The sequence below is a fragment of the Echiichthys vipera genome (assembly GCF_963691815.1).
Source record: "Echiichthys vipera genome assembly, chromosome: 13".
NCBI classification, from domain to species: Eukaryota; Metazoa; Chordata; class Actinopteri; order Perciformes; family Trachinidae; genus Echiichthys; species Echiichthys vipera.
The window spans coordinates 26424173-26448684 of NC_139838.1; the positions used below are offsets into that span (position 1 = coordinate 26424173).

At 39.7% G+C, this 24512-nt stretch overlaps 5 protein-coding genes across 5 annotated transcripts; 3 read left to right on the forward strand and 2 right to left on the reverse strand.

Moving 5' to 3' along the window:
- Window positions 1-904: 904 nt before the first annotated feature.
- Window positions 905-5246, reverse strand: psmb8a (proteasome 20S subunit beta 8A). The gene is made up of 6 exons (XM_083925893.1): window positions 4983-5246; window positions 4304-4445; window positions 3792-3903; window positions 2946-3075; window positions 2055-2259; window positions 905-1523 (listed from the first exon to the last, which is right to left on the reverse strand). Exons 1-6 carry the CDS (start codon window positions 5130-5132, stop codon window positions 1435-1437), a joined length of 828 nt encoding a protein of 275 aa, XP_083782019.1. The 5' UTR covers window positions 5133-5246; the 3' UTR covers window positions 905-1434.
- Window positions 5247-5737: 491 nt separating this feature from the next.
- LOC310955836 (proteasome subunit beta type-7-like) lies at window positions 5738-9748 on the reverse strand. The gene is made up of 8 exons (XM_083925894.1): window positions 9564-9748; window positions 9233-9320; window positions 8097-8194; window positions 7502-7642; window positions 7288-7403; window positions 6859-6917; window positions 6470-6621; window positions 5738-6120 (listed from the first exon to the last, which is right to left on the reverse strand). The coding sequence occupies exons 1-8, from the start codon at window positions 9623-9625 to the stop codon at window positions 6009-6011; spliced, it is 828 nt and encodes a 275-aa protein (XP_083782020.1). The 5' UTR covers window positions 9626-9748; the 3' UTR covers window positions 5738-6008.
- Window positions 9596-13793, forward strand: psmb12 (proteasome 20S subunit beta 12). Its single transcript, XM_083925896.1, has 6 exons — window positions 9596-9773; window positions 10196-10266; window positions 11338-11469; window positions 12474-12603; window positions 12689-12833; window positions 13200-13793. Exons 1-6 carry the CDS (start codon window positions 9726-9728, stop codon window positions 13325-13327), a joined length of 654 nt encoding a protein of 217 aa, XP_083782022.1. The 5' UTR covers window positions 9596-9725; the 3' UTR covers window positions 13328-13793.
- Window positions 13794-14027: 234 nt separating this feature from the next.
- On the forward strand, window positions 14028-17352 carry psmb9a (proteasome 20S subunit beta 9a). Its single transcript, XM_083925897.1, has 6 exons — window positions 14028-14293; window positions 14451-14518; window positions 14760-14891; window positions 15252-15381; window positions 15993-16134; window positions 16313-17352. Exons 1-6 carry the CDS (start codon window positions 14243-14245, stop codon window positions 16438-16440), a joined length of 651 nt encoding a protein of 216 aa, XP_083782023.1. The 5' UTR covers window positions 14028-14242; the 3' UTR covers window positions 16441-17352.
- Window positions 17353-18189: 837 nt separating this feature from the next.
- Window positions 18190-24236, forward strand: tap2a (transporter associated with antigen processing, subunit type a). Its single transcript, XM_083925883.1, has 11 exons — window positions 18190-18689; window positions 19365-19479; window positions 19566-19696; window positions 19971-20176; window positions 20434-20631; window positions 20777-20905; window positions 21155-21343; window positions 21636-21809; window positions 22656-22815; window positions 23115-23251; window positions 23947-24236. Exons 1-11 carry the CDS (start codon window positions 18215-18217, stop codon window positions 24151-24153), a joined length of 2121 nt encoding a protein of 706 aa, XP_083782009.1. The 5' UTR covers window positions 18190-18214; the 3' UTR covers window positions 24154-24236.
- Window positions 24237-24512: the final 276 nt, after the last annotated feature.

The window sequence follows — 24512 nt, forward strand, 5'->3', positions numbered from 1 at the left end:
CTACCTGGCAACTGATGACATTACAACAACCAGGAAATTCTCCTGTTCCCACAAATCAACTGTATTTTTCTGACTAGATGTAATGTGCTGCAGGTTCCCCCTACAGTATAAAGTAACCTAAATATATAACATGTATCATTAACTTACAGTAGCTGTGATAACATCTGGTTGAAAAGTATCCTCTGGTTTTTCAAATTATTAAAAAAAAAATCCTATTTTAACTGCTGGGATTCTCAGAGCTTCACGTTAATTTAAGTGCAATAAAACAAACATAACCTTGCTGATATATAAAGATTAAGTTGGTTTTTTTTCATTAACATTATTCATTCATCAATATAACAGTATCACCATAAACCCTCATGAGCAAAACCTATGTGCTTGAGTTCTGCATAGAAACAGATGACATCACAGCTCTACGGACAAAAATGTTATAGTTTCTGATACTTATAAATCCTATTTAAGAATATACAAAGTAACTATTATGTAAATCATAAATAAGTCCTAGAGTGTGGTCCTTACCTAGTCTGTAAAGTGTCCTGAGTTAACTTTTGTTATGATTTGGCACTTTAAATAAAATTGAATTGATGTAACACTGTTTCTTAGGTGTTAATATGTATTTATTTGTAAGATGCTGTAACACCAGTTATTAGGAATAAATCTCACCCAACAGGTTTAGTTGCGAGATCTCAAAAAGGCATTTCACCAGATGTCCTTGTGATAATAAAAACTGTAAATCAGATGTTGCATCTAAAATGTTTCTCCCACAGCTCAATATTTTTTTTCACTACTACAAAGATTTACCTCATGTTGAAAATGTGACGACTCATATTAAACAACTTTGTGGTTGACAGTAAACAAGGACGGAGACATGAAGAACTGGAAGGTAATTTATAATTTACACATCACCCACATGTCAAAATAGTTTTACTAGAGGCTGAAAATGCCTTGTCTTGTCTAAAAAATAATGATTCTTCCCATTTTCAGTGAAATACTGCGTCATTTAAATTTGTATATGACACTTTACATCATTACAGGGCAGAGCAGTGAGTTGAACAGGTCTTTATTTGTAAGATGAGAGTCTCAGGATGTCTGGTTCACGCAAAAAAACACCACTGAACCATCTAAGTATCAACATACACAGTACCCATATTACATAATACAAAGAGCAATAACAAACAGTCTAAACAATTGAATGATAATTTGATCCTGCAAAGATTAACTTCATATGTAGGGAAACAAATGATTCTACGTAGCATTTCATTGATCCAAAATCAGAAATGGACACACACTTCCTTACACAATGTGCTGTGACACAAAGTGGGATCATACAGCAAATATTTCCAAGATATTTGTGAGAAATGCGACATAAATATCTTCAAATAGTTTCATCATTAAATGTTATTCAGACTGCGGTGGTTGAACTTGATTTCAAACTCAAAACATTCCCTTCCTGTAGCGGTGGATCAACTCTGACACGTCTTCCTTACACACCTTTATCCAGCCATCCTCCTGCATGTGGTACACTGGATAAACACACACACACACACACACACACACACACACACACACACACACACACACACACACACACACACACAAGAAAAACACAGATGAGCACAAATATACACACACATATTACCACAAATCAACACATAGAAACAAAAATGCCAATTTATTTCGTTTACAGACGGCAGCTTTATACATTTTATTACAGGAAATATTTCAGTCTTTGCTCCTGTTATGCTTTATTTTGATAGGCTTCAGTTTAAACCTGACAGGAAACGAGGGGAGGGCGAACGCTCCCTGTCTGGACAACCAGGTCAGGTTAGTTTTTATTTTTAGTTTGTTTTGTGCAGATGACATCTGCAGCAGAGATGTAGTGTTTGTCGTTTGTCATCGTGAGAGAGCCCTTACGTGTGTTCCTGTTGACTATGACACTTGTAATAGGACGGACTCTAGCTAAAACCATACTGCTAGTGTGGCCAAAAACAATGTCTCAAATAAAGACACAAAATATACTGAAATGCAAACACTTTTTAAAGGAGCATACTCACTGTTGACCGCCCCTCCAGAGTAGGCGTCTCTGTGTGTAGCGTGAGCGATGCCCCGACGGCCCAGTTCATACGCCTCCTCCACCGTCATGTCTTCTCGGTAACCGCTGTCCACCACGCCATAGGCGTAACTGTTGCCACAGCCGGTAGAGAACATACGGCCAGACAGACGCGTCCCATTATCATCCACGTAGTACAGACCAGGGCCCTGGAGAGCACACAGGAAAACTCACTTTATATACAGGCCATGCCTCTCTGTAGTGTACGCTTACATACCTGACTGTCAGAGAAAATATACCTAAATGGGAAGATTTTTTGTAGTGGGTTTACATATGAGGTACTTATAGTGAGTGTATGATCTACAGTAGATGAGAAGAAAAGCTGTGGTCAGGCGCAGCAGCTAAACAGACTTTAGCCCCAAAAAACCCATTCAGAAAATAAAGATCTGTCTGTTTTTACCAATTTATTTTGCCGACAAAAGGTTGTGTGAATATAAATAATAATAGTTTATAAATAGAAAAGTCAATAGAAATATGGACAATGCGCCATCATTGCTTTTTTAAAAAAAAGATTATCTTTTTAACAGTTTTTCAAGCCTTTTTATTACAGAGGACGGACATGAAATGGGGTGAGAGAGGGGGGGAGACATGCAGCTAAGGGCCGCAGGTCGGAGTCAAACCCACAACCTTCAGAGTCTTTACATGGAGCGACTGCTCTAACCACTGAGTCACCGGCGGCCCTTACCATCAACGCTTTTTAGACAGAAACAGAAAACATCCAAATGAAGCATCCCACCCACGCCTGCACTGTACTGGCTTGTACAGCAGGCAACAGCGTGGTAATGATATCAGTAAGACTCACGTACGCATACCCACAAGCACAACCACTGCTTACCTCTTTGTCCCATCCGCAGATCATGCTTCCCACCGAGAGGCCCATGCCTCTGTAACCCAGCATCATGTTACACAGCAGCTTGGAGGCAGCAGCCACAGAGATCCTGTGGTTGTTCCTCAGCCTGTACAGCCTGAATGAGACAATTAAACAAGGTAGCAGTCAAATAATAAACAAATCAATTAGTCATGCAGATGGTCCAGGTTGGTCTAAACCTGTGGCCTTCCAACACTTGGTTATTGAAAAATACTCATGACCCTTCTCGCCCAGTGTGCATGTTGTATTGTGGTATTTTTCACATTTTACCATCTCTATCTTCCACATATTGTTGCTATAGTAAAATCATTTGACATTTTTTATTTTCAATACCTATTTTCCTTGCTTCTATTTACATATTCAAGTTCATATTTACTGCAGTAGAATGTATATACTGTATGTATTTATATTCTAATTCTATTTTATTTATTATTTCTATTCAGTGTCATCATTTCTCTTTATACAGCATTTATAAAGGACAGCAAATGTAAGAACTCATTTTCCTCCTGGAGAACAATAATGTATGTTTCCATTTAAAGAGGGACTGTAAACCAGAAGTATTGTTATTATAATCGAGTGTATTGTTAAGTTATATAATACCAACTATAACATGCACGTCCTCACATGAGCTCCACACAGGGAGGCTCAGTTGGCCTCTGGGGGGTTCAAACCCCGGACCTAAAGCCCAGGACCTTCTCACTGTCACCATCCAAACCACTGAACCTCTTTGCTTCAGTCAAACAGGACAAACTCACTCACAGAGCTTTCTCATGTTTATTTCCTTTCTAATATTCAAAACACTGCACAACAGACCTGCATTCTTTGGCCAGGAGTCTCTCCCAGTACTGGCAGTCTGCAGCGCTGCCTGACATGGTGCCCAGCAGGTAGGGGTTGATCTCTATGACCTTGTTGACATCATTGGATGCTGCAGAGCGTGACACATTTTGGAAAAAAATGAACATTTAGTGACCAAGATTACAGGTTAAAGCATGAAGTAGCCCACTGTAGCAGCCCCTCACTTACACCATTTAGTTCATGGTGCCTAATTTTTACATTTCAAAGCTCCACGCTTCTTCCTGATGTGTGTGCCTTGGGGTGATGATGTCTTTTTGATGATGTACAGTGTGCTGGCTGGGCAATATGACCGACTGGGTCATCATGTCACTCTCTAATCTTCTTCCTTTCTTTACACAAATGAAAAGGCTGATAGACTATGAGAAATGACATGCTTTTCACACTTTGCAGTTCTATCTTTTCTAACATTCTTCCAGGTCTGGAAGAGAAAATATAATTGTTTCATACTTTTTGCAGACATGCGCATTTACCTAAGTAACGACCAGCTGAGGCTCTGGAGTCCACAGCCACGATGACTCCGTGTCTGAACTTGAAGGCCAGGGTGGTCGTACCGTGGTTCAGGTCTATACACACACCTCCGTCACGGTTGCAGGATTTGAGAAACCCTGAAGGCTATAATGGAATAAAAGAAGACGCATGGTGCGTAATGGTGCGTGTGTTAAGAGAACATTCATTCATTCATCTTCAACCGCTTATCCCGGGGTCGGGGTGGCGGGGGTGCTGGAGCCGATCCCAGCTGACATCGGGCGTAAGGCGGGGTACACCCTAGACAGGACGCCAGTCTATCACAGGGCACATAGAGACGTACAGAGACAGACAACCATTCACACCTACGGGCAATTTTAGACTCATCAATTAACCTAACACATGCATGTCTTTGGACTGTGGGAGGAAACCGGAGTACCCGGAGAAAACCCAGAACATAAGAGTAGAATATCCAGGACTAATAATCTAATATTCTTTGAAAGCAAGTCGTGATAGTTAAGATAGATGCATGATATGACATTTCATAAGAAACACACACTGAAAACCACAGACGCGTGAAATAACTTGAACCACGCCGCGCGTCTGACGCGTCACGCTCGTACTGTAGCAGCGGATACGATTTTGTATTAATTTCTTATCAAAACTCGATGAAATGATACTCACGTCTACACCCAGAGGAACTGCAAATTCTTGAGTTTTAGTGCCAAAACTGTAGTGGTTGATCCGGTCGACGAGATGCGTCTGTCCTGCTGGAAGAATCTGCCCTCGGAGTTCAGTATAAGGCTTAAAACCAGTTACTTGGAAAAGAGCCATTATGTATCAAAGTGTACAAACTATGCTATGGTTATATTATTTAGTTTAGGTGTCAAGTTTTCCAAAATGACGAAGGCGACTGACAAAGCGTACAAGGATAGTTTCCTTGTACGTGACGATGAATTCGAAAGTGAAAGGGTTTAAAAACTATTTAATTGTTTTAGCCCTGTCCTCGAAAATAACATGACACATTGGTCAGCAACATTAAATAAATGTGCATCTATTCATAAATATATTTGGGCAATCCTGGCTCTTTTTTTGTTAATCCAAAAGTTGATTAAAAGAAACAACTTTGTAATATTCGTCTTTTTTAAAAATCACATAAACCAACAGGAGAGCACCACATTGGTCTCGTCATCGGTCTCTAAGCAGAAAAGAGGAGCTCAGGTTTGGGACAGCCCGTCAGCCATCATTATTGATGCGTGCTTTTGTAATTATTAAAATACACAATCTAATGCAGTTTGAAGTGCTCATGATGTAATACGACACATACATTAATATTCAGCAGCTTATAAGCCCCTTTTTTATTGGGTCTGGTATCATAAGGGCTGCTTTTTAATAAATAATTACAAAACAAGACAAGAAATTAGGCATGCAGGGCTCAAACTGAATTTTATTCAATGTTTTTTCATTGTTATTCCATATAACGTGTCAGAATATTCAGATTAGTTAGCGTAGCAGCAGTCTCTCTGCTAACTGTAGTGCTGCAGTAACTCCTGCAGTATTTCTGGACACATCACAGTGAAGCATAGCTGCAGAGTAGAAACCATGGTGATGATGTTAATGAATGAGACTACTTATATTTCATATCTGGTAAATAACAAGTTAACAAAATTACAGACTAAATGTCGATGCTATGTGGTGATGTTTGTGATTTCAGGCTGTATCCATCTGCTGCACTGTCTCCTGTACAACCTCCAGTTTTAAGGGGACTACTTTCTCTGTCAGGACCGGTGTCGTGCCTGGATGGTATTTGTATTTCAATTTCCTACGAGAGAAACAGGGAGAAAGAAAGAGAGAGATTTGAATTAAATGTGGAGTTAATCTTTGAAACTGAATCAGAAAACCATGGAACTATAAATTCACTTGTGTCTCTGAAGTTTGATCAATCATTAAAATTGGTTGTTTTACAGAATAAATCCTACTTGGATGATTTTAATGAAGTTGAGGGTATGCATGTGTGGCATAGCTAATGGGGTGATCAGTGTTCAACAGTGGGATTTAACACTTGCGTTTTGGTTTTAAAGTTGTTCCAGAATTAAAAATCTAAAGCTCAAATGTCTTCTCTTAAGAAACTGTCCAGGGAGCAACTCTTGAATAAAGTGACACTAGCCCACCTGTTGTCTTTGTACTCTGACTCCTGGTAGGGCCTGATGTAGTCCACCCCCTGCCTGGTGATGACACAGATGTCGATGTTGTTGCCTGAGCCGAGGTCATTCATGATGCCTGCGTGGATGGCGACACGCACCAGCTCCTTCGCCTTGTCCAGCTGCAGGAGTTATGAGAAATGATGGACATAATGGAGCGAGGGACAAACGGATATGCAGAACAGAGATTTTTTCAATTGTTTTCATAATCTAGATTGAGGCTTATCAGCCTACAGCACCGTCACACTGCAGTTATTCACTTAAAGATGTCCCATGTGTGTCATTATTTTCTGATCATGTCTCAGTGATCAAAACAATTATTGTAATGATACACGACAGCAGCTGTTCAAGTGGCGTACCTCCAGATTGGGTTTGAACCCGTCCTCTAGAATCGCCAGAGCAGCCAGATCACCAGATCCTACATGGGAACAATGTGAATGAAACACATTGGATGACGTTAGAGGGTGAATAAAGTGCAAAACTGTAGCTAATAAAAATGTATAATGTTATTCATAATGGTAAAAGAATGATTAAGTCACAACATTTCTGAACATAGAACATGTTTCAATATGATCTGACATTGATGGTTGACCTAAATCAAACGATTTCAAACGCTCTGTATCTGGTTTGTTTAAAATCTATTTTATATATTTATACAGAAAATGACACATTTGAAACATATAGCACAAGACCAGGTGACAATGGCCAGCATGACTGAACAAAGAAACCAAGAAAAACACGTCTTATACTACTGCTGCTTATACTACTTATAGTGTAATGTCACATACCCATTGCAAGGTAAGGCACCTGATTTACACTCCCATATGGTCCCACTGTGTACAGGTGGTTCCCAGTGCAATCTACTCCTCCCAGTATAAGACTGGCACCAATTTGGCCGTGATACCTGAGGAGCACAGAGATCAAAAAAGGGGACGTCAGATTTTTTTTAATGAACTGCGACTTTAACTCATTCACACATTTCTATATACAGGCAACACAAACCGGTACAACATGTCCTGGAGTATGTTGACGGCCATGATGACACGAGGGTTCCTCCCGCTGTTCAGAGAGAAGATGGTGAGGTTGGAGGAGAGAAGCTCAGTGGTCTTCTCTGTGTCTGCTGCTGTACCTGCTCCACAGCAACTATGGAAAGAAAGAGAGAAAGGGATTAGAGAGGTTTTGAAAGAAAAGATGAGGGAAAAGAAAAAGGGAGTTGGAGAGTCAGAAAGAGAGGAAGAGGAAAATGTAGAGGGACGACTTCTATCTCAAGCCATTATTTTGCTTCAACAATCACAGACGTCCATCATACAAAAGTCGACTGATTTCTTCTCCCACAGTGGCCTCAAAAGCCCAGAATGCAATGCAACCACAACTTGCATCTTGGGCAATGTTTATAATTATGTGGTTCTACTTGACACTTAATACAAGATCACTGTATGGCATTTTGGGATGTGTAGACAAATCACAAGTAAAGGAGGCAGTTTATGTTAAAATACCAGTTAACCAAAAAAGGAAATGACACTTAATTGCAAAACAAAGGTACTTTAAAGGTAGATGTATCCGCTCTTGGTTTCAGTGTACCGTGTATAAGACCTACTATATATTTGGAGCAATGTAATGTATCTTGGCGCACATCTTATCAGCCACCACTTCACTGGAGGTAGCTCTTGTGTCTGCTCCCAGCACCACCCCGTCCTGCACACACAGATGAATTGAGATTCTAAGCAAGTTTATAACGCAAATTATTACAAATACCCTTTGTGTGCCTTTGGTTAAGGCATTATAATCTCAGTGGGTCCAGTGGAGCTGATAGATAACTGTGAAAGAACTGGTGTGAAAATGCGCAGAGTGGACACAATGTTTTTGAAGCTATTTTGAAGAAGTTAAACTACAGAGAAGTTGCCCTATAAGGAGACATTTGGCCAACTAAAGGTTCTTAGGAAAAGTAGCTCAAACTATGTAAAAACAAACATCTAACACAAAAAAGTCAAATGCCAAAAAATGCCCATTTGTTCACAGTTCATAAATGAAACAAATAAAAGACTGTCAGCTTTGGTTTTGTACATAATGTCCATCAATCAGACACTTCCAGAAACTAGCGTGCAGGTGGGGAAACTCTATCAAGCAGGTTTTTTTGTTAGCCAGGTAACTTCTAAAATAGCATGCAACATAACTCTGAACACTTATTAATAAATATTCAGGCAGCTTATCCATTATGATGCTGTCGTTGTGTGAGCACGCTCGCCCTTCACATGCACTACACAAAGGTGAAAGGTCAAGTGTGTGGTGGCTTCATGCCTTTATAGAGGTCAGGTTTGGAGAAAGATGGGCTGGTCAGTGGGGTTCAGTTACAGTAGAGATGCAATGATAAAATAATAATAATAATGATAATGATAATAATAATAACTCCTTCCTTTTAAGGGCACTAACTTGTTTGTAGTTTTAGTATTAAACTACACAAAAAAAGATAACAAACTAATTTAACTTCTTGAACTACGATGCAAATATGAATGTAGTTAAACTGGAGAGGACATACATTGCATTTATATTTTTAAAGTTAATATGCACTATGAAATGTGTGAGGAGAGACTGATGTACTGATGGGAGCTAACAAACACATCTGGTAGGCAAAACAATATAAAGATACAATGTTAATGAACTAAAAAATAAAAAAGTGACTGTTTTGGTCCATTAATATTTTCATCACTGCAGTTTACACAGCTTTGTACTCGCCTTGAACACCACTCCTGCTATGGTGGTGCCTGTTTTCAGAGGTTTAGGTGTTTGTCCTCCATCAAAAAGTCCCTCTAATGCAGCATTCCTGAGAGAGGGATGGAGAGAAAGAGGGAGAGATTGTAGCAGGGGGGGCAACTGAAATGTTAGAGATATTATTACTGTAAACACATCAATGTATTGTTTCACTAAATAAACTGATTAAACAAGCAGGAAAAAGTTACTTTCGCTTTTGATCCCGTTGAAAGCTCAGCGGTGCCGACAGTTTGATTCTTTTTTTTTTTTTACTGACACAGTCTGCTGCTCGGAAGACATAAAAAGAAGCTCATACCTCGCTGCGTTGTCGAAATTAAAGCCAGCTGCAGGAGTTTCGAAGACATTTGATAGCGCCATACTGGATACTGGACTGCGGCTTCTGCGCGCGTCTCAATGCGCCTGAGGTCGCTGTTCTGAGCGTCACCTTACCTTCTTCTCTTTCGATTTTGGAGTGAAAATGGAGAAACGCAGCATGGACTCTCAAGTCCAAGGAGTCAGCACGGGGGTGAGTACTCTGGACCGGTTCACCCGTATCTTTATGAAGCAGCACCAAAGCCCTGTACGCGTAAAATGATCGATAGGCTGATTCGGCGGATAAACAGGTGATGTTATACCTGAATAGTAACCACACACAAAGGGAAGTGACAATGACTGGACATGCTATATTATCTGTGAATTGTTTTAATTTTATGTTTAACTCTAAACTAGTTGAATCATCACATTTATACAAAGAAACGACTGGCTATAGTTTCATTTTCAGCAAATATCCTCTTAAAACTCCAAATCCCAGGGTTCCTAGCACTGTGGAGTCTGTTGAATGGACACAGAGCCATGAGAAATGAAACATGTTTGACTCTGTTTATCTTCTGTCATATTTTGCCAAATATAAAATAACTAGTTACCAACACACTCCTCTCTCCTCCTCAGACCACCATCCTGGCTGCCACTTTTGATGGAGGGGTCGTGATTGGTTCAGATTCCAGGGCTTCAATTGGAGGGTGAGGATGCTGTGACATTACACTGAAGTTGCCTTTCACACAGAATAGAGACTGCTTACTTAATAACATTCATGATGAAGATTCAGGTCCATAAGCTCAAATGGATACAACTTGAGTTTTCCCCTGATGTAGATAAACTTAATGATGTCTTTTTAAGGTGAGGTATTACTACTTTTACAAATTAACATATGTCGATTCTTCTTCCAGAGCTGATGAAGCTAGAATTCAGTGTTGGGAACAAGTTCATTCAAAACTGCACATTCAGAAAGGTCAATGGCCTTTTCAGCACTAACATACATCAAATAAGCTATCGAGACAGTTTTTTCGTGTATCAACTATTAACAGAGAAATCCAGGAGAGTCGCTAACAGCCGGAAGTGTCTAACAGTGATTAGCTCGGGGAAGTACGGTGAAGGCATTAAAACAGCTTTTTTTAACCACTAATGCTGCTGAAAATAACAACAAAACCCTGCAGCAGCATGAGAAGAGTCCCTACACAGAAAACAAAGCACCAACAACGTAATTAGTGAGCCCAGAGTTTATTAAAAGCGTGATTTAAAGACTTACCTACTGGCCCCTGTACCAGCTCCTCTCATAGTAAAGTCCATTCAAGTGGATTTCCAAATGCAATCCAACATTTTTTGTGTATTAGTGGTTAAAGAAGACGTATTAATGGCTTCAATGTACTGCCCCGAGCTAAGCAGAGTTAGCCACGTCCAGCTGTTAGCGACTCTCTGGGATTTCTCCGTTAATTGTTCATACACGAAATTAACTGTCTCCATGACTTATTTGACGAATGTAAGTGCCGAAAAAGACCATGGGATGATTTTACTTTAATGAAAGGGCTGTGTATTGTTTGGCTGAATAGTCAATCACTACATTATTGATTTTGAAGCATGTGTGAGACCTGATTCCTATGTTATGAGGATTGTATTGGTTTAATAATATCACTTTTAGCCTGAGATTAAAACAACCTTTCATTCTCCCTGCACAAAATGCGTACAGTATGTAGTCTGTCTGAGAGGTTTCTGCATTGTGGCTTTGCTCATCCTCTCTTTGTCTCTCTCTTCAGTGAATTCGTATCATCGAAGACCATCAACAAGGTGATTCAGGTTCATGACCAGATCTTCTGCTGCATGGCTGGCTCCCTCGCAGATGCTCAGGCCGTCATCAAGGCTGCAAAGTTCCACCTGTCCTTCCACAGGTGCCGGACACACACATGGATACATCTGCACATATTATAAATGTGCACACAGAGAAAACATGTTCATTACATTTTCACATCACGTTATAATAAAATTTTACCAATTTTTATTCCAGGCAAAGAAACAACCAACAATATCACACAGTTAAAGGGATAGTTCTGTTTTTTTTTATTTGGATACTAACTTCTAAAAATAAGATATACTTATTTGGTACTCATCGGAAATATACTTAATAAAAGTTATACTGACAAGTATACACAAAAGTCTGAGGAAACTTGGTTTATGCTTGTACCTAAGCACTCAGGTATACTGAGGAAAAGTATATAAATAAACTATACGTTAACTTGTAGTATACGTCAAAGTCTGCTTTCATAAATAAAAAGTGAGCCAGAAGTATATTACTAGTAAACTAAAAGTATACCTTAAGTTTCCCGGTTTAGTCGTAGTAAAACAATGCAACCAGGGATCACAATATTACATAGTAAACAAAGTATTACAGTATATATATATATATATATATATATATATATATATATATATATATATATATATATATATAAGGCATACATCTACACTTAATTTCCTTCTCATTTGCGGAGTGGTATTTGTACACCTTATTTATTTGCAAGGTCTCTATTTGTAGTGACCTGCCTGCAGAAAAAGGTATCTCTGGAAGGTAAAGCAGTTAAAATATTCTAAATATAGTTATAAAAACTTAAACAGACATTGTTTTTTTTAAAGCAGACCTTATTTTTGGTAACTAAAAGTGCTGCCCCCGTCCACAGCAGTACACTGGCCTGTGGTAACACACTGACTGTGGATAATTACCTCATACAACCACACTTAAAGAAAATCACGACTTTCCCTTTAACACATTTGTCACACCGATTCTTCACCTATAAAACATAAACTGAGAATGAAAGACAACACACAATAGGCCCAACATTTCTACTTAAAACATCCCAAACTCACTAAAAGGTCTCTCCCTCTGATCAATCCACAGTGTCCAGATGGAGACTGCTCCTCTGGTGATAGCAGCGGCGTCTGTGCTGAAAGAACTGTGTTACAAAAACAAAGAAGAGCTGCAGGCCGGCTTCATCACAGCAGGCTGGGACAGCAAGAAAGGACCACAGGTAGGTAGTGGTTATGAAGACAGTCAAACCTCAGTCCACCTTGCAGCTCATGGCTTCACCACTGATATCCTCTGTCCTTCTCCAGGTGTACGTCGTGTCTCTAGGTGGGATGCTTGTCGGCCAGAAGGTTACCATCGGTGGCTCAGGCAGCACTTACATCTACGGCTATGTTGACGCCAAATACAAACCCAACATGAGCAGAGAGGAATGCCTACAGTTTGCCACAAATGGTACTGTTGGTTTATTTTACTTGTGTGCCTTAAACCTAAATTAAGTTTATAATTGTTTTGTCAGGAAGTGCATGTCAGGACTTAGTTTTAGGGGGAATCAGGTTATGAATTCATGAAGATGAATATGTACAAGAGTATAGCAGAAAATGTGAAAACTAGTGTTCAGTGAGTTTGTTTGTTTTGTAAAATGAGAGTTTGACATAATTGTAAACAGTTAAAGGTCTTCAACAGCATACAGAGATCGCTCAGTTGTCACCACTTAACCTGTAAATGTTACAAACGTTTTTTTAACTTCCTCTGTTTTCCTGCTCTTTGTTCCTGTCTCCCTCCCTCCTCTGCTCCATCCCTCTGTCTCTGCGCTCACAGCTCTCGCTCTGGCCATGGGCAGAGACAACGTCAGCGGGGGCGTGGCTCACCTGGTGGTGATCACGGAAACTGGGGTGGAGCATGTGGTGGTACCTGGTGACAAGCTGCCCAAGTTCCACAATGAGTGACTGCCTTTGAATAAACAACTACATTTAGATTTATATTTGTTTTGTTTTTTTAAGTAATTCCTTGAAAATCATTGAACTACAATTTGATCACGTATTTGCTCCGTACAGGACTGCGTTATAACAAAATTTACACACACACACACACACACACACACACACACACCCTCACACACACACACACACACACACACACACACACACACACACACACACACACTTGAGGAATTAGTTTCCTGTTAATTAAATGAATGAACAGTGGTGTAAAAACAGTTTCATCTTTCTTATGGTAAGATGCAGACTATATACAAAAGTATACCAAGCTACAACATTCTACTACTCTGAACTCATAAAAATGTTCAATATAAATAAGGTTATCTCTGATTTTTGCCTGTTTCCAGATCAGGTTTTCTGTTTTTTTTTAATGTGTTGACATTTGTGAAATGAAAATAAACATTTTGCAAAAGTTCTTCCTCTCTTTCTTTATGTGAACTGTGTGTTTCAGAATGTCTTCATGGATTTGTGATGTCTTCTGTAAATTACTTGTGCACAAAGTTCCAGTGAATACTTTATATTTCAAGCTTTTCGTGGCAATGCAACGCCTGTGCCCGACACAATTAAACAGCCACTGAACAGAGACGTGCGCACACTTCAGAGTGAGGACGGAGGACAATTTGACTTTCAATTTCGATTTAATTCAGGGGAAAAATGGAGTCCGCCTGATGTGTGATTGTGCTTGGTGATTGTGTGATCTGCTCATCCAAACGCGTCGAAAGCAGTTTGAGAGATTTAAAGAATTCAGACAACAAGAAACTTTTATAACCTCTGCTCGACTCTGAACGTTTAGGTTCACGCGTCAATTCACTTCCCTGGCAGACATACGGTCGTTGTTGTCGCGAGTCTCAGCAGTTCATCGGCATGTTGGAAGAAACGGGGCCAGAGTGGCTGTCGGAGGAAGTGAAAACCGGGGTAAGTAAGATTTTTAATGTTTGAGAGACTTGGTGGTCTCTGTTAATGTGCGCAATGCTGAAACATGACATCCTGTGGCTGTCCTTGGACATGCGGACAGTTACAGGTGGCGCGTAAAATGGATTATAAATATGTTTTGTATCTTTTATCTCTGCAGACAACCATCATTGCCATAGAGTTTAATGGCGGGGTCGTGCTGGGGTCTGATTCGCGAGTGTCTGCAGGGTATGTTAGTTATATGTGCAAAATCCTTCCACCTCCATCTGTCCTGACATGCAGTATCTCCTCCTCTTTTGGATTAGATGCATTTCAACTTTATTGTCATTGCACAGGAGGCAATAAAATGCTTGTAACCAGAAAGAGAAATGTGCATACGAATGGTGATAATAAAGGGTAAATATACCTAAAAGGTATACAGTATGACAAACCCACACTCACATACACACTCCCTCTTCCCTCCCTACAGGGACTCAGTGGTGAACAGGGTGATGAACAAGCTGTCACCATTGCATGACAAGATCTACTGTGCTCTGTCAGGCTCTGCAGCAGATGCTCAGACCATCGCTGAGATGGTTAACTACCAGCTGGATGTTCACAGGTAAATACACACTCAAAGAAGACCGACAGACCCTTTTATAAAATATCACATAATGGCAAAGTATAGTCCAACTCTGTTTTGAGGTGCCTTCCTGATGCTAGCTTCATGGAAACAACAGCTAAGAAAATAAGGACTTTTGCTCATCTTTCATATAATTGCTCAGATAACAGTGTCCCTTAATGTTCTGTTCCTGAAAAATGATGAATACAATAAAGACAATTCCACTGAGTGAAATATTTTGGCTTTAAAAATGTAAACGTTTATCAGGATTCAGCTCCTCACTGCTTAAAACTTTGTCCTTTTCTATTTTTATTCAAGATCCAGTTCCAGTATGTTGTTCTTAATGTCTTCCTCTGTTAGTATGGAAATAGATGAGGACCCCCAGGTTCGCTCAGCTGCCACTCTGGTGAGAAACATCTCGTACAAATACAAGGAGGAGCTGTCAGCACATCTCATCGTGGCCGGCTGGGACAGAAGAGATGGAGGACAGGTTAGTACCACAGTTGGCTGCAGTCTGGAGAGGAGAGAGTCAAACTTTAAACAAGAAAGAATACTGGGAAAAAGTAATGGTATTAATTTCACAATTAATGTTGCTGTAACTTCTGCTGTTGAGTTTGCTTAAGGCTAGACACTTGCTTTTATAGGTGTTCAGACTGCTATTGGGTGCTTTACATTATGCTAATGTGAGCTTCCTTATGTACTCACTCCTTCTGTGACCCAAAGTCGTTTCCCTTGTGTCATCATGGAGGATCTTTCAGTCCCTTGAATGCACCTCAAGGAGCGAGGATGCTTCTGGAGGAGTTAAGAGCGAGGAAACACATACCCGCAAGTCTTTGATCAAGTGGTGTGATGTAGAAATGCTGCATCTCCAAGTGACAGAAACAGCTTTACAGCATGTCATAATAAACTGAAGCTGCTTAAGACTGACGCTATGGAAGCAATTGTTTCTCAACCTGCAGATTTGACTCCTCCGTCCCTGCGTCCTTCTCCTGGGAGGAGCTGAGATGCGAGGAATAGCCCGGGAAGAGATGTGTTAGCATAATAAAAAGCACTTATTGTGACCTGTGTTGCTCTCCTCTGTTCCTGTGCCCTTTGACCCAGGTGTTTGCAACCCTAAATGGTCTCCTGACAAGGCAGCCTTTTGCAATTGGTGGCTCTGGCAGCGCATATGTTTACGGGTTTGTTGATGCAGAATATCGCAAGGGCATGAACAAGGAGGAGTGCCAGCAGTTTGTTGTCAACAGTAAGTTTTTTTTTTCCACAGAAAGCTTTCTTTTTTGGTCAGACAGCACGGTGGAAGGTGAAAGAGAAACCAGACGTTTGCTGCCTCTTGCTTAGAAGAGCTATCTATTCTGTCTCCTTGTCTTATTATAAAATATTTTGTCCTCAGTTGTCTCACAACTGTTCCCTTATTCTTGTAGCTCTCTCTTTGGCAATGAACCGTGATGGCTCCAGTGGCGGCGTGGCCTACATTGTCTCAATTGATGAACACAGCACGGAGGAGAAAGTCATTCTAGGGAACGACTTACCCACCTTCTTTGATCAGTGATAAATATACAGTTTCGTCTTTTATCTCTAGTCTGCGAAGCCACTGTTGCGCAGGATGCAATTAGGTTACATTGCTCACATATACACACACAGACACATACACACACACACACCCTTTTTGGACTCAGCTGTCAACTAATTCAGCTAAAAATAGTGGACAAGAATACTTTAACTAATAATTTGGAATATGAAAATGCATTGCTCTGTGATTCCCAAAGCTATTTCAATTGTAATATCAGAGAGCCTTGTGTTTGTCGGTCATTTAATGGCTGTTGCACTCTCAGATCATCTGATACTGCTGATTAAGTTTGTGGTTAATCACTAAGAGACTTTGACATGTAACAAGGAAGAAGGTTCTCTCACCAGAGGGATAAGGGCAGACATTTTGTTACCTCCATCCCTTGACCGGGCTCAGGACAGCTTCACAGTGTCATTGAAAGCGTCACAGTCTATCAAATTAAATGTTTCTCCAGCCACCAGGTCGTCCAAGGTCATTTCCTTCTTTTAAACTTATTGCAAGACTCATTATTTAGTCCACGAGGCTGCGACATGACAGTAGTACAACCAAGCTCTGTTTTAATGGGCCTGAGTGGCAGAGAAAATAAAAGTAAATTTGACAACACTTACTGACATTCCTGTAGCCCTAACCATAAATAGTCCCACAGAAACACTTGCACAGTTTTTCTTACATAAGCAGCAGCATTTGTCTTTGAGGTGTTCAGTCTGACGAACATTTCAGCAGAATCACATTTGTTGAGGCATCACCGGATTATGTCACACTTTTCCAGCCCGGTAATAAAACTAGATTAAAATGTCTGCTTTAGCCTGGATGCAATTCAAATCATGTTTAAATGTACATTCAGAATATACACTATCATATACATGTTTAAATGTGAATTGTGTGGAATTTCCAATAAAATAAAAGCCTTTGTGAATAAATGTTTACTTTGTGCTTTCTCTTATTTACAGTGAATCCTTTATACACTGTTTTTATGTTCTGTAACTGCAGTTTTCATCCAGGTGCTTAGTAAGGATGATGATGATCATAAGAAATATGTGCAACAGTGTCCTGAATTACAGTGATGATGGAAGAACTACTCAGGTATTTTGCTTAAGTAAAATTACAAAAGCATTAGCATCAAACTATGCTACAGTCGATAATATAGGCTTAAAGTAACAAAAGTATAAATACTTACTATGCAGAATGGCTCATTTCAGAATATATAATATATAATGTATTCACAGCTTTAATGATGCAGCTGGTAAAAGTGGAACTACTTTTATACTTATTTTAGATATTTGATACTTTATATACTGCTGGCTAACGTGTAAATTTCATCTGGGGACCAATAAAATCTTATTGATTTAACAATATAATGTATGTATGGATTTTATTTTGTATCGTTAATCTGAATCTGCAAAGTAACTAGGTGCTAAAAAGTACAATATCTGCCTCTGAGATGTAGTGGAGTAGTAGTAAAAAGTAGCAGAAGATAGAAATACTCAAGTAAAGTACAAGTGGACCACTTTAAATAAAAGTAATAAGTAATAAATACTTGAGTAAATGTACTGAGTTCCCCTCCACCACTGCTGGATTGTCTTATTCAAAGTTTATTTCTAATTCCTGCAGTGTGCGTTTGTGGGGAATCCCTGATTTTGATAGAAAATGAAACTGAAAGTGGATGAAGGCTACATCACTGCGCTCGAGGCAGAGCAGGTCATACGAGGACAACTGTTTCTGGAAAATGGCAGTTAATACGGCAGCAGTAATCCGCATGGTGGTTGCTTTTTTTCTAGCACTTTGCATCGATATTTCCCTGTTTTACGCGTCAGGACTCTACAGAGTCTTTGGACATCTTGCGCGTGTTTGGGTTTCTGCGGCTCTCCGGTGTTTGGCACTAACGGCTGTCAGTCGGCTCAGTCTCGGACAACTCAGACCGGTGCTGGTTCGTTTTATAACGGTGCACAGTCTTCTGCCCGCGGTGTTTGAGACCGGGAACAAAGTGCTCTACAACGAGGAGACCCAATGTGGCTCGTTGGCGAATATGCACTGCTGGCTGATGTGTGCCGGAGCCTCGCTGGCTGGCGCACTCTTCTGGGAAATCACCATCCCGGACACCGATGATGCGGCCAACGGTAAAGAGCAGAAGCAGAAAGCCAGAGTGCTGTTTGTGAGAGTCCTACACCTGTACCAACCCGACTATCTCCTGCTGCTTGGAGGGCTTGTGTTCCTGACACTGGCTGTGTTGTGTAAGTAGCTGCTGCTGCTGCTGATGATGATGATGATGATGATGACATGATATCATTATTATTATCATTGTGTCTATGAACACAATGCATAGTATTGTTTAAAACACTATTATTATTTTTCACTATTTGCCCTTTTTGCAGATATTTTTAACATTTAGTCTCAATGTGGGAATTCAAACACTATGGAAGGGTAAACTTGGGAATACACAAGACTGCCCATTCATAATTATGATTATACACTAGTATATTATCAGCCAATGTTGTCCTGTCACAGACATATCAGTATTAATGAGTATAATGTGTCAATATGAAAACTTTTTTACAGAACATATACTGCAGAAAATGATGCTTAGTGTGAATTTAAAATAGTGTCATATAGCTATTATATATATATATATATATATATATATATATATATATATATATATATATATATATATATATATATATATATATATTGTCCTTTATTTAAATTCAATGATACTGAACATTATGGGGACTGAACTTGCCAAAATAAAAAAAATAAATTGGCTACATAAATAAATAAGCCTATACCTCAAAACATCCCATATCGGTTGGGCCCTAAATGATTATAATCTCATGTTCATTTGCCTGGTTGGTGTATCTCCATCTCTCTTAATTAGTCTGATTTTGTGAACCTGTGTCTCATCTCAGGTCAGATGTTCATCCCGTTCTACACTGGGAAGGTCATTGACATCCTTGGCAGTCAGTACCAGCCAAATGAATTCATATCTGCACTCCTCTTCATGGGCCTGTACTCTCTGGGGAGGTACGTACGGAACAAAGTTTCCCTCATAGTCTTCCACCAGCATGTGTCTGTAATGTCTAACCTATTTTTCCTGACTGATTTATCAGCTCTGTGAGTGCAGGCTGCAGAGGGGGGTTATTACTTTGTGCCATCAGTTCCTACACATGCAGAGTGAAAGTCAAGCTGTTTGGGGCTTTGACCAAACAGGAAATTGGATTCTTTGAGACCACAAAGACAGGTAAGGCTCTCATAATAAAGCATGCAAATATACTGTGAATAATTTATCAGTGCACATGAAGGGCAGGGACAAGACAGGTCAAAATTAAATATACTGTATATACAAGCAGAATAGGCAGCACATTTCAGGATAAAACGTCACAGGATTGGTAAGATAGATACAACTAGACATAACGAGACAAGGCCAGATAAAAGAAACAAGACAAAAGAGGATCAAACATGAAGAACCAGAGAAGAACATGACAAAAGATCATTTCTATTCATTTTCTGTGTAGGAGAAATCACAAGCAGGTTGTCTAAAGACACCACCTTGATGGGAAGAACAGTGTGTCTGAATGCCAATGTGCTGCTGAGGACATTCATCAAGACACTGGGCATGATCTCCCTGATGATGAATCTGTCCTGGAAGCTCACATTCCTCGTGTTGATGGAGACGCCGATCACTGGCCTCATTCAGAACATCTACGACAAACACTACCAGGTAAAAAGCAGGTTCAAATGTGCATGATCTCCATTACCAATAAATTATTCCCAGGCATTTTTATTTAGCAGATAGGTCCTTAAGTCTTCCAAAAGATAAATGATGCTCAGAAAGAGAAAACTCAATGTTGTTCAATTGGACCAATGCACAAGGCTATTATTATTATTATTATTATTATTATTATTATTATTACAATTAGCTTAAGTACTGCGATAAAAAGAAATAAAATGAATTGTCCTATTTTATCCATTCCTCAGCGGCTGTCCATAGAAGTGCAGGACTCAATGGCTGAGGCAAATGAAGTTGCGAATGAGGTAGTATCCGGTATTCATGTGGTACGGAGCTTTAACACAGAAAAACAAGAGGCCCGTCGCTATGACAACCGTTTGATGGACACACACACCCTCAAAACCCGCCGGGACACTGTCAGGGCGGTTTATCTGCTCGCACGAAGGGTGAGTGTGTCCTTGTTTTGTAAAATTGTACTTTTTTTTGGATATCAGGTGGTGTTTGATTATATCATTGTGTTTCACCGTATTTAACAGTATTTGTTCCTGTGTGTGTGTGTGTGTGTGTGTGTGTGTGTGTGTGTGTGTGTAGTTGACAGGGCTGGGCATGCAGGTCTTGATGTTGTACTACGGAAGGCTGTTCATCCGGAGTGGACAGATGACAACTGGCAACCTGGTTTCCTTCATCCTGTACCAGTCAGACCTCGGAGACAACATCAGGGTACACAACTGATTGATTTTAATAACCACACACATACGCTTAAAAAAATACATGATTTGAAATTTCTCTGAAAAGAAAAGTGTCCTCAGGAAGGATTCACATTGGCTCTTTAGCTTTTTAGCAACCATGTAAACATACCGTGCCTGTCCTACATTATTCTGAACATGTGGTTCCATTTAACATACTGCAGCTCTGACTATCAATGAGAACGTGTTACTAAGCCATCAGTTCTGTGACTGACTCTTTCAGACACTCACCTACATCTTTGGCGACATGCTGAACTCGGTTGGGGCCGCTGGGAAAGTGTTTGAGTACCTGGATCGAAAACCTCAAGTCAGCACGGAGGGGAAACTCAAACCTGATCAGCTGAAGGGACACGTCAGCTTCCGCAACCTCAACTTCGCCTATCCTGCATACCCCAACAAAACCGTGCTGCAGGTGAGGTCTGACCGGCAGGTAGACAAGAGGAATACTTTGGTTTGAATTGAGTTCATGAAAATAAAAAGAATTGAAAGATAGATTATCAGACTTATGAGATAAAACTTTATTCTTCCCGAGGGAAATGTGGTAGTGACTGGCTAGCTAACTGAAAACAACCCTAAGCTAAAAACTAACAATAAATAGAAATCATTCATAAAGGAGCAGGAAAAGAAACGTGCAAACGTAAAAATAAACTTATAAACGACAGACACAAAACTTTCTTGTGTTCATCTTTATCTCCTTATTTCAGGACTTTTCTTTGGAGCTGAAGTCGGGTCAGATGACGGCACTGGTTGGTTCATCTGGAGAAGGAAAAAGCACCTGTGTGAGTCTGCTGGAGCGATTCTATGAGCAGCAGGATGGAGAAATCCTATTGGACAATGAACCACTGAAATCCTATGACCACCGTTTCCTCCACCAGAAGGTAAAAATCAGATGATGCACACCACTGTCTTCATCCGTCTTTTATCTGTGTTTAAACTGTTTTATAGTTTCAGTGACAATCCTGCAGAAGCAGACAGAGCATATTTAGCCTATTTAGACCAGAATGCAGTTCACCATGACACATGTTGCTTGTATTTAGTAATGGGCCTGAGGATGAGATCGGAAGAACTTAGGGTTTACACAGTAGCTAAGCTCATGGCGCTTCTTTGGGAGCTAATCAGTGAGCTAATAGAGTGCTGCAGGAGTGAGTCCTTAAACCCTTAAAAGTTAGCATTTTTGCACTTCTGGTTCCCATGTCTTTCAAAAAGTTTTAAATGGAGGGTCTATTTGCATTCGACCCCACACCGACATCACACCTTCTACTAGTATAAAGAGCAAAAGTACATTCTCTTGAAAGGTAAAAATGGCTGAGTGGGTTATGAACTAGACTTTTACCCAGGAGACCCGGGTCAGAATTCTGTCTGAAACTTATCTTAAAATCTATATATTCTAATGACATGACATGACATTGTTGGCTACCGACATATGTTAGCTTTTTACTCCTAGTGATTGATATTCATGCTTAAAAAATCATAAAGTGTTGTCCATTTGTGAAGATTATCTTTTGGAAATAATCCTGTAATTATCATAAACGTTTGTTTGCAACCAAGCTTATTTTCTGCAATAATCCAAAGTCTGGTCCAAAATCCCTTTTCGTTGAGGGAATCAGGACGATGCTAATGTATATATCTAATTGTGTCAGACGTTTTTGTGTGTATGTGGCTTTTATACTGTATGTATCATGTGAGTTAAGTGTGCAGTCAAGCTGATGAGTGTGTTTTGACAGATTGCAGTGGTGAGCCAAGAACCTGTTCTCTTCTCTGGCTCCATCAGAGACAACATTGCCTACGGGCTTGCTGACTGCTCATTGGATGAGATCCAGGAAGCAGCATGCAAAGCCAACGCACATGACTTCATCAAGCAGCTGGAAAAAGGCTACGATACAGGTGAACTCTTTTAACCATGGTTGGATGCAGACGCACAGTAAAAACCTGCTTTGGATGTTGGAGGAAAGTTGGATGAATGAGGGAAGAGAATGTCATCTGTAGAGCAAGATTGTTTATGAAATTATGTATTTTATCTTAAACATTTAGATTTGAGTAGATTACATTTGTGCAAAATAAAGGCAAAAGATGCACCTGCGGTACTTTGGTGGGTTAATGCTCACTATACTTCTAGTATTTGCGTTTATGTCCTCATATCTGTCTGCATCACCCTGAATGTCTGTCTGTTATGGTTTTCTCAGAGGTGGGTGAGGGTGGCGGCCAGTTGGCCAAAAGCGAGAAGCAGCTCATCGCCATTGCTCGAGCTCTGGTCCGAAGGCCACAGGTCCTCATCCTGGATGAAATAACCAGCTCTCTGGATGCTGAGAGTGAAAATAAGGTAACTTCTGACACAGTGAAATAGAGTTCATATGTGGATGAAGACCTAAAGAGTCTCCATCACCAGAGTGAACTAGTCTATGAATGGTCGTCTAACAGATATGTAGAAGAAGCGCTGCATGTGTCACAATTGCCCTACTAAAATCAAGCAATATAAAGAATATGCTTTTCTTACAGTTTTTAACAAGATTTTCAAGACCTGCTTGACATAAAATGTGTTTTATTGCTCAAAGTAGAAGAAAACTAAATAAAAAAAACGCAAGTTTGAATTGATCCGATACCACAATATGTATCCCTGAAAGGAATCTAGTTTATTAATATTCTTAAATAATAATAATAATTCTATAAATTATAACTGACTGTCAAGGGAAAGAAAACATATCAGAATGTCTGTAAATAGAAGTCAAACAGTGTCATAACTAAATGCATTTTTGTTATCTATCTTGAGGAAGTGCAAGAAAGTGCTGCACTCTTTATTTTTGCATGCTCTCCCAATGAATACCACAGTAGTGATATTAGCAAAGTGTAAAAGCTTCATAGATCTAGTGAAATTGTGTACATTTTTTTTTTATTCTGTTATATATCACTGTACATAGTCGAATAATATATATCTAAATTTTAGTATATTCTGACATTCTTTAGCTTCCACCTGAAAAGAAAGAAAACTAAATAATAAATATGTTTGTGACTGCACAGATTCAGAGGGCTCTGGCTAGTTGTCCAAACCAGACCCTGCTGGTGATCGCTCACAGTCTGAAGACCGTTGAGAAGGCGGATCAGATTGTTGTGATCGGTGACGGCAGAGTTCAGGAGCGAGGGACTCACCGGGAGCTGATGGACAGGAAGGGGAGCTACTACAAACTGAGAGAGAAACTCTTCACTGAGGGAAACTCGGCACAATGAATTTCTGCGTTAGCTCCGTGTAAATAGTTTTGTTTAGTTATTGAAAATGAATAAATATAGACATATAATATCTGTTTTTTTAGTAATGTCATTCTGTAATGCAGCCTCAACTTGTAAACTTCTGTTCTTATTTATTTAGTTGGAATTCCGTAAATTCATCAAATTAAATGTATGAGTGACTTTTCTCTCATGGATTTATGTCCATGATCCTTCTTTTCCTTTTCATATCCTTGTATTTGAACCAATAATAAAAGTTTGACATGACAGCACAATTGACGCCATAAAAACTTCATTTATTATAATTGGTCAAAGGTTGCCTCATGGGTATCTCCCAAATAAAAGTTTATCAGCAGTATCCG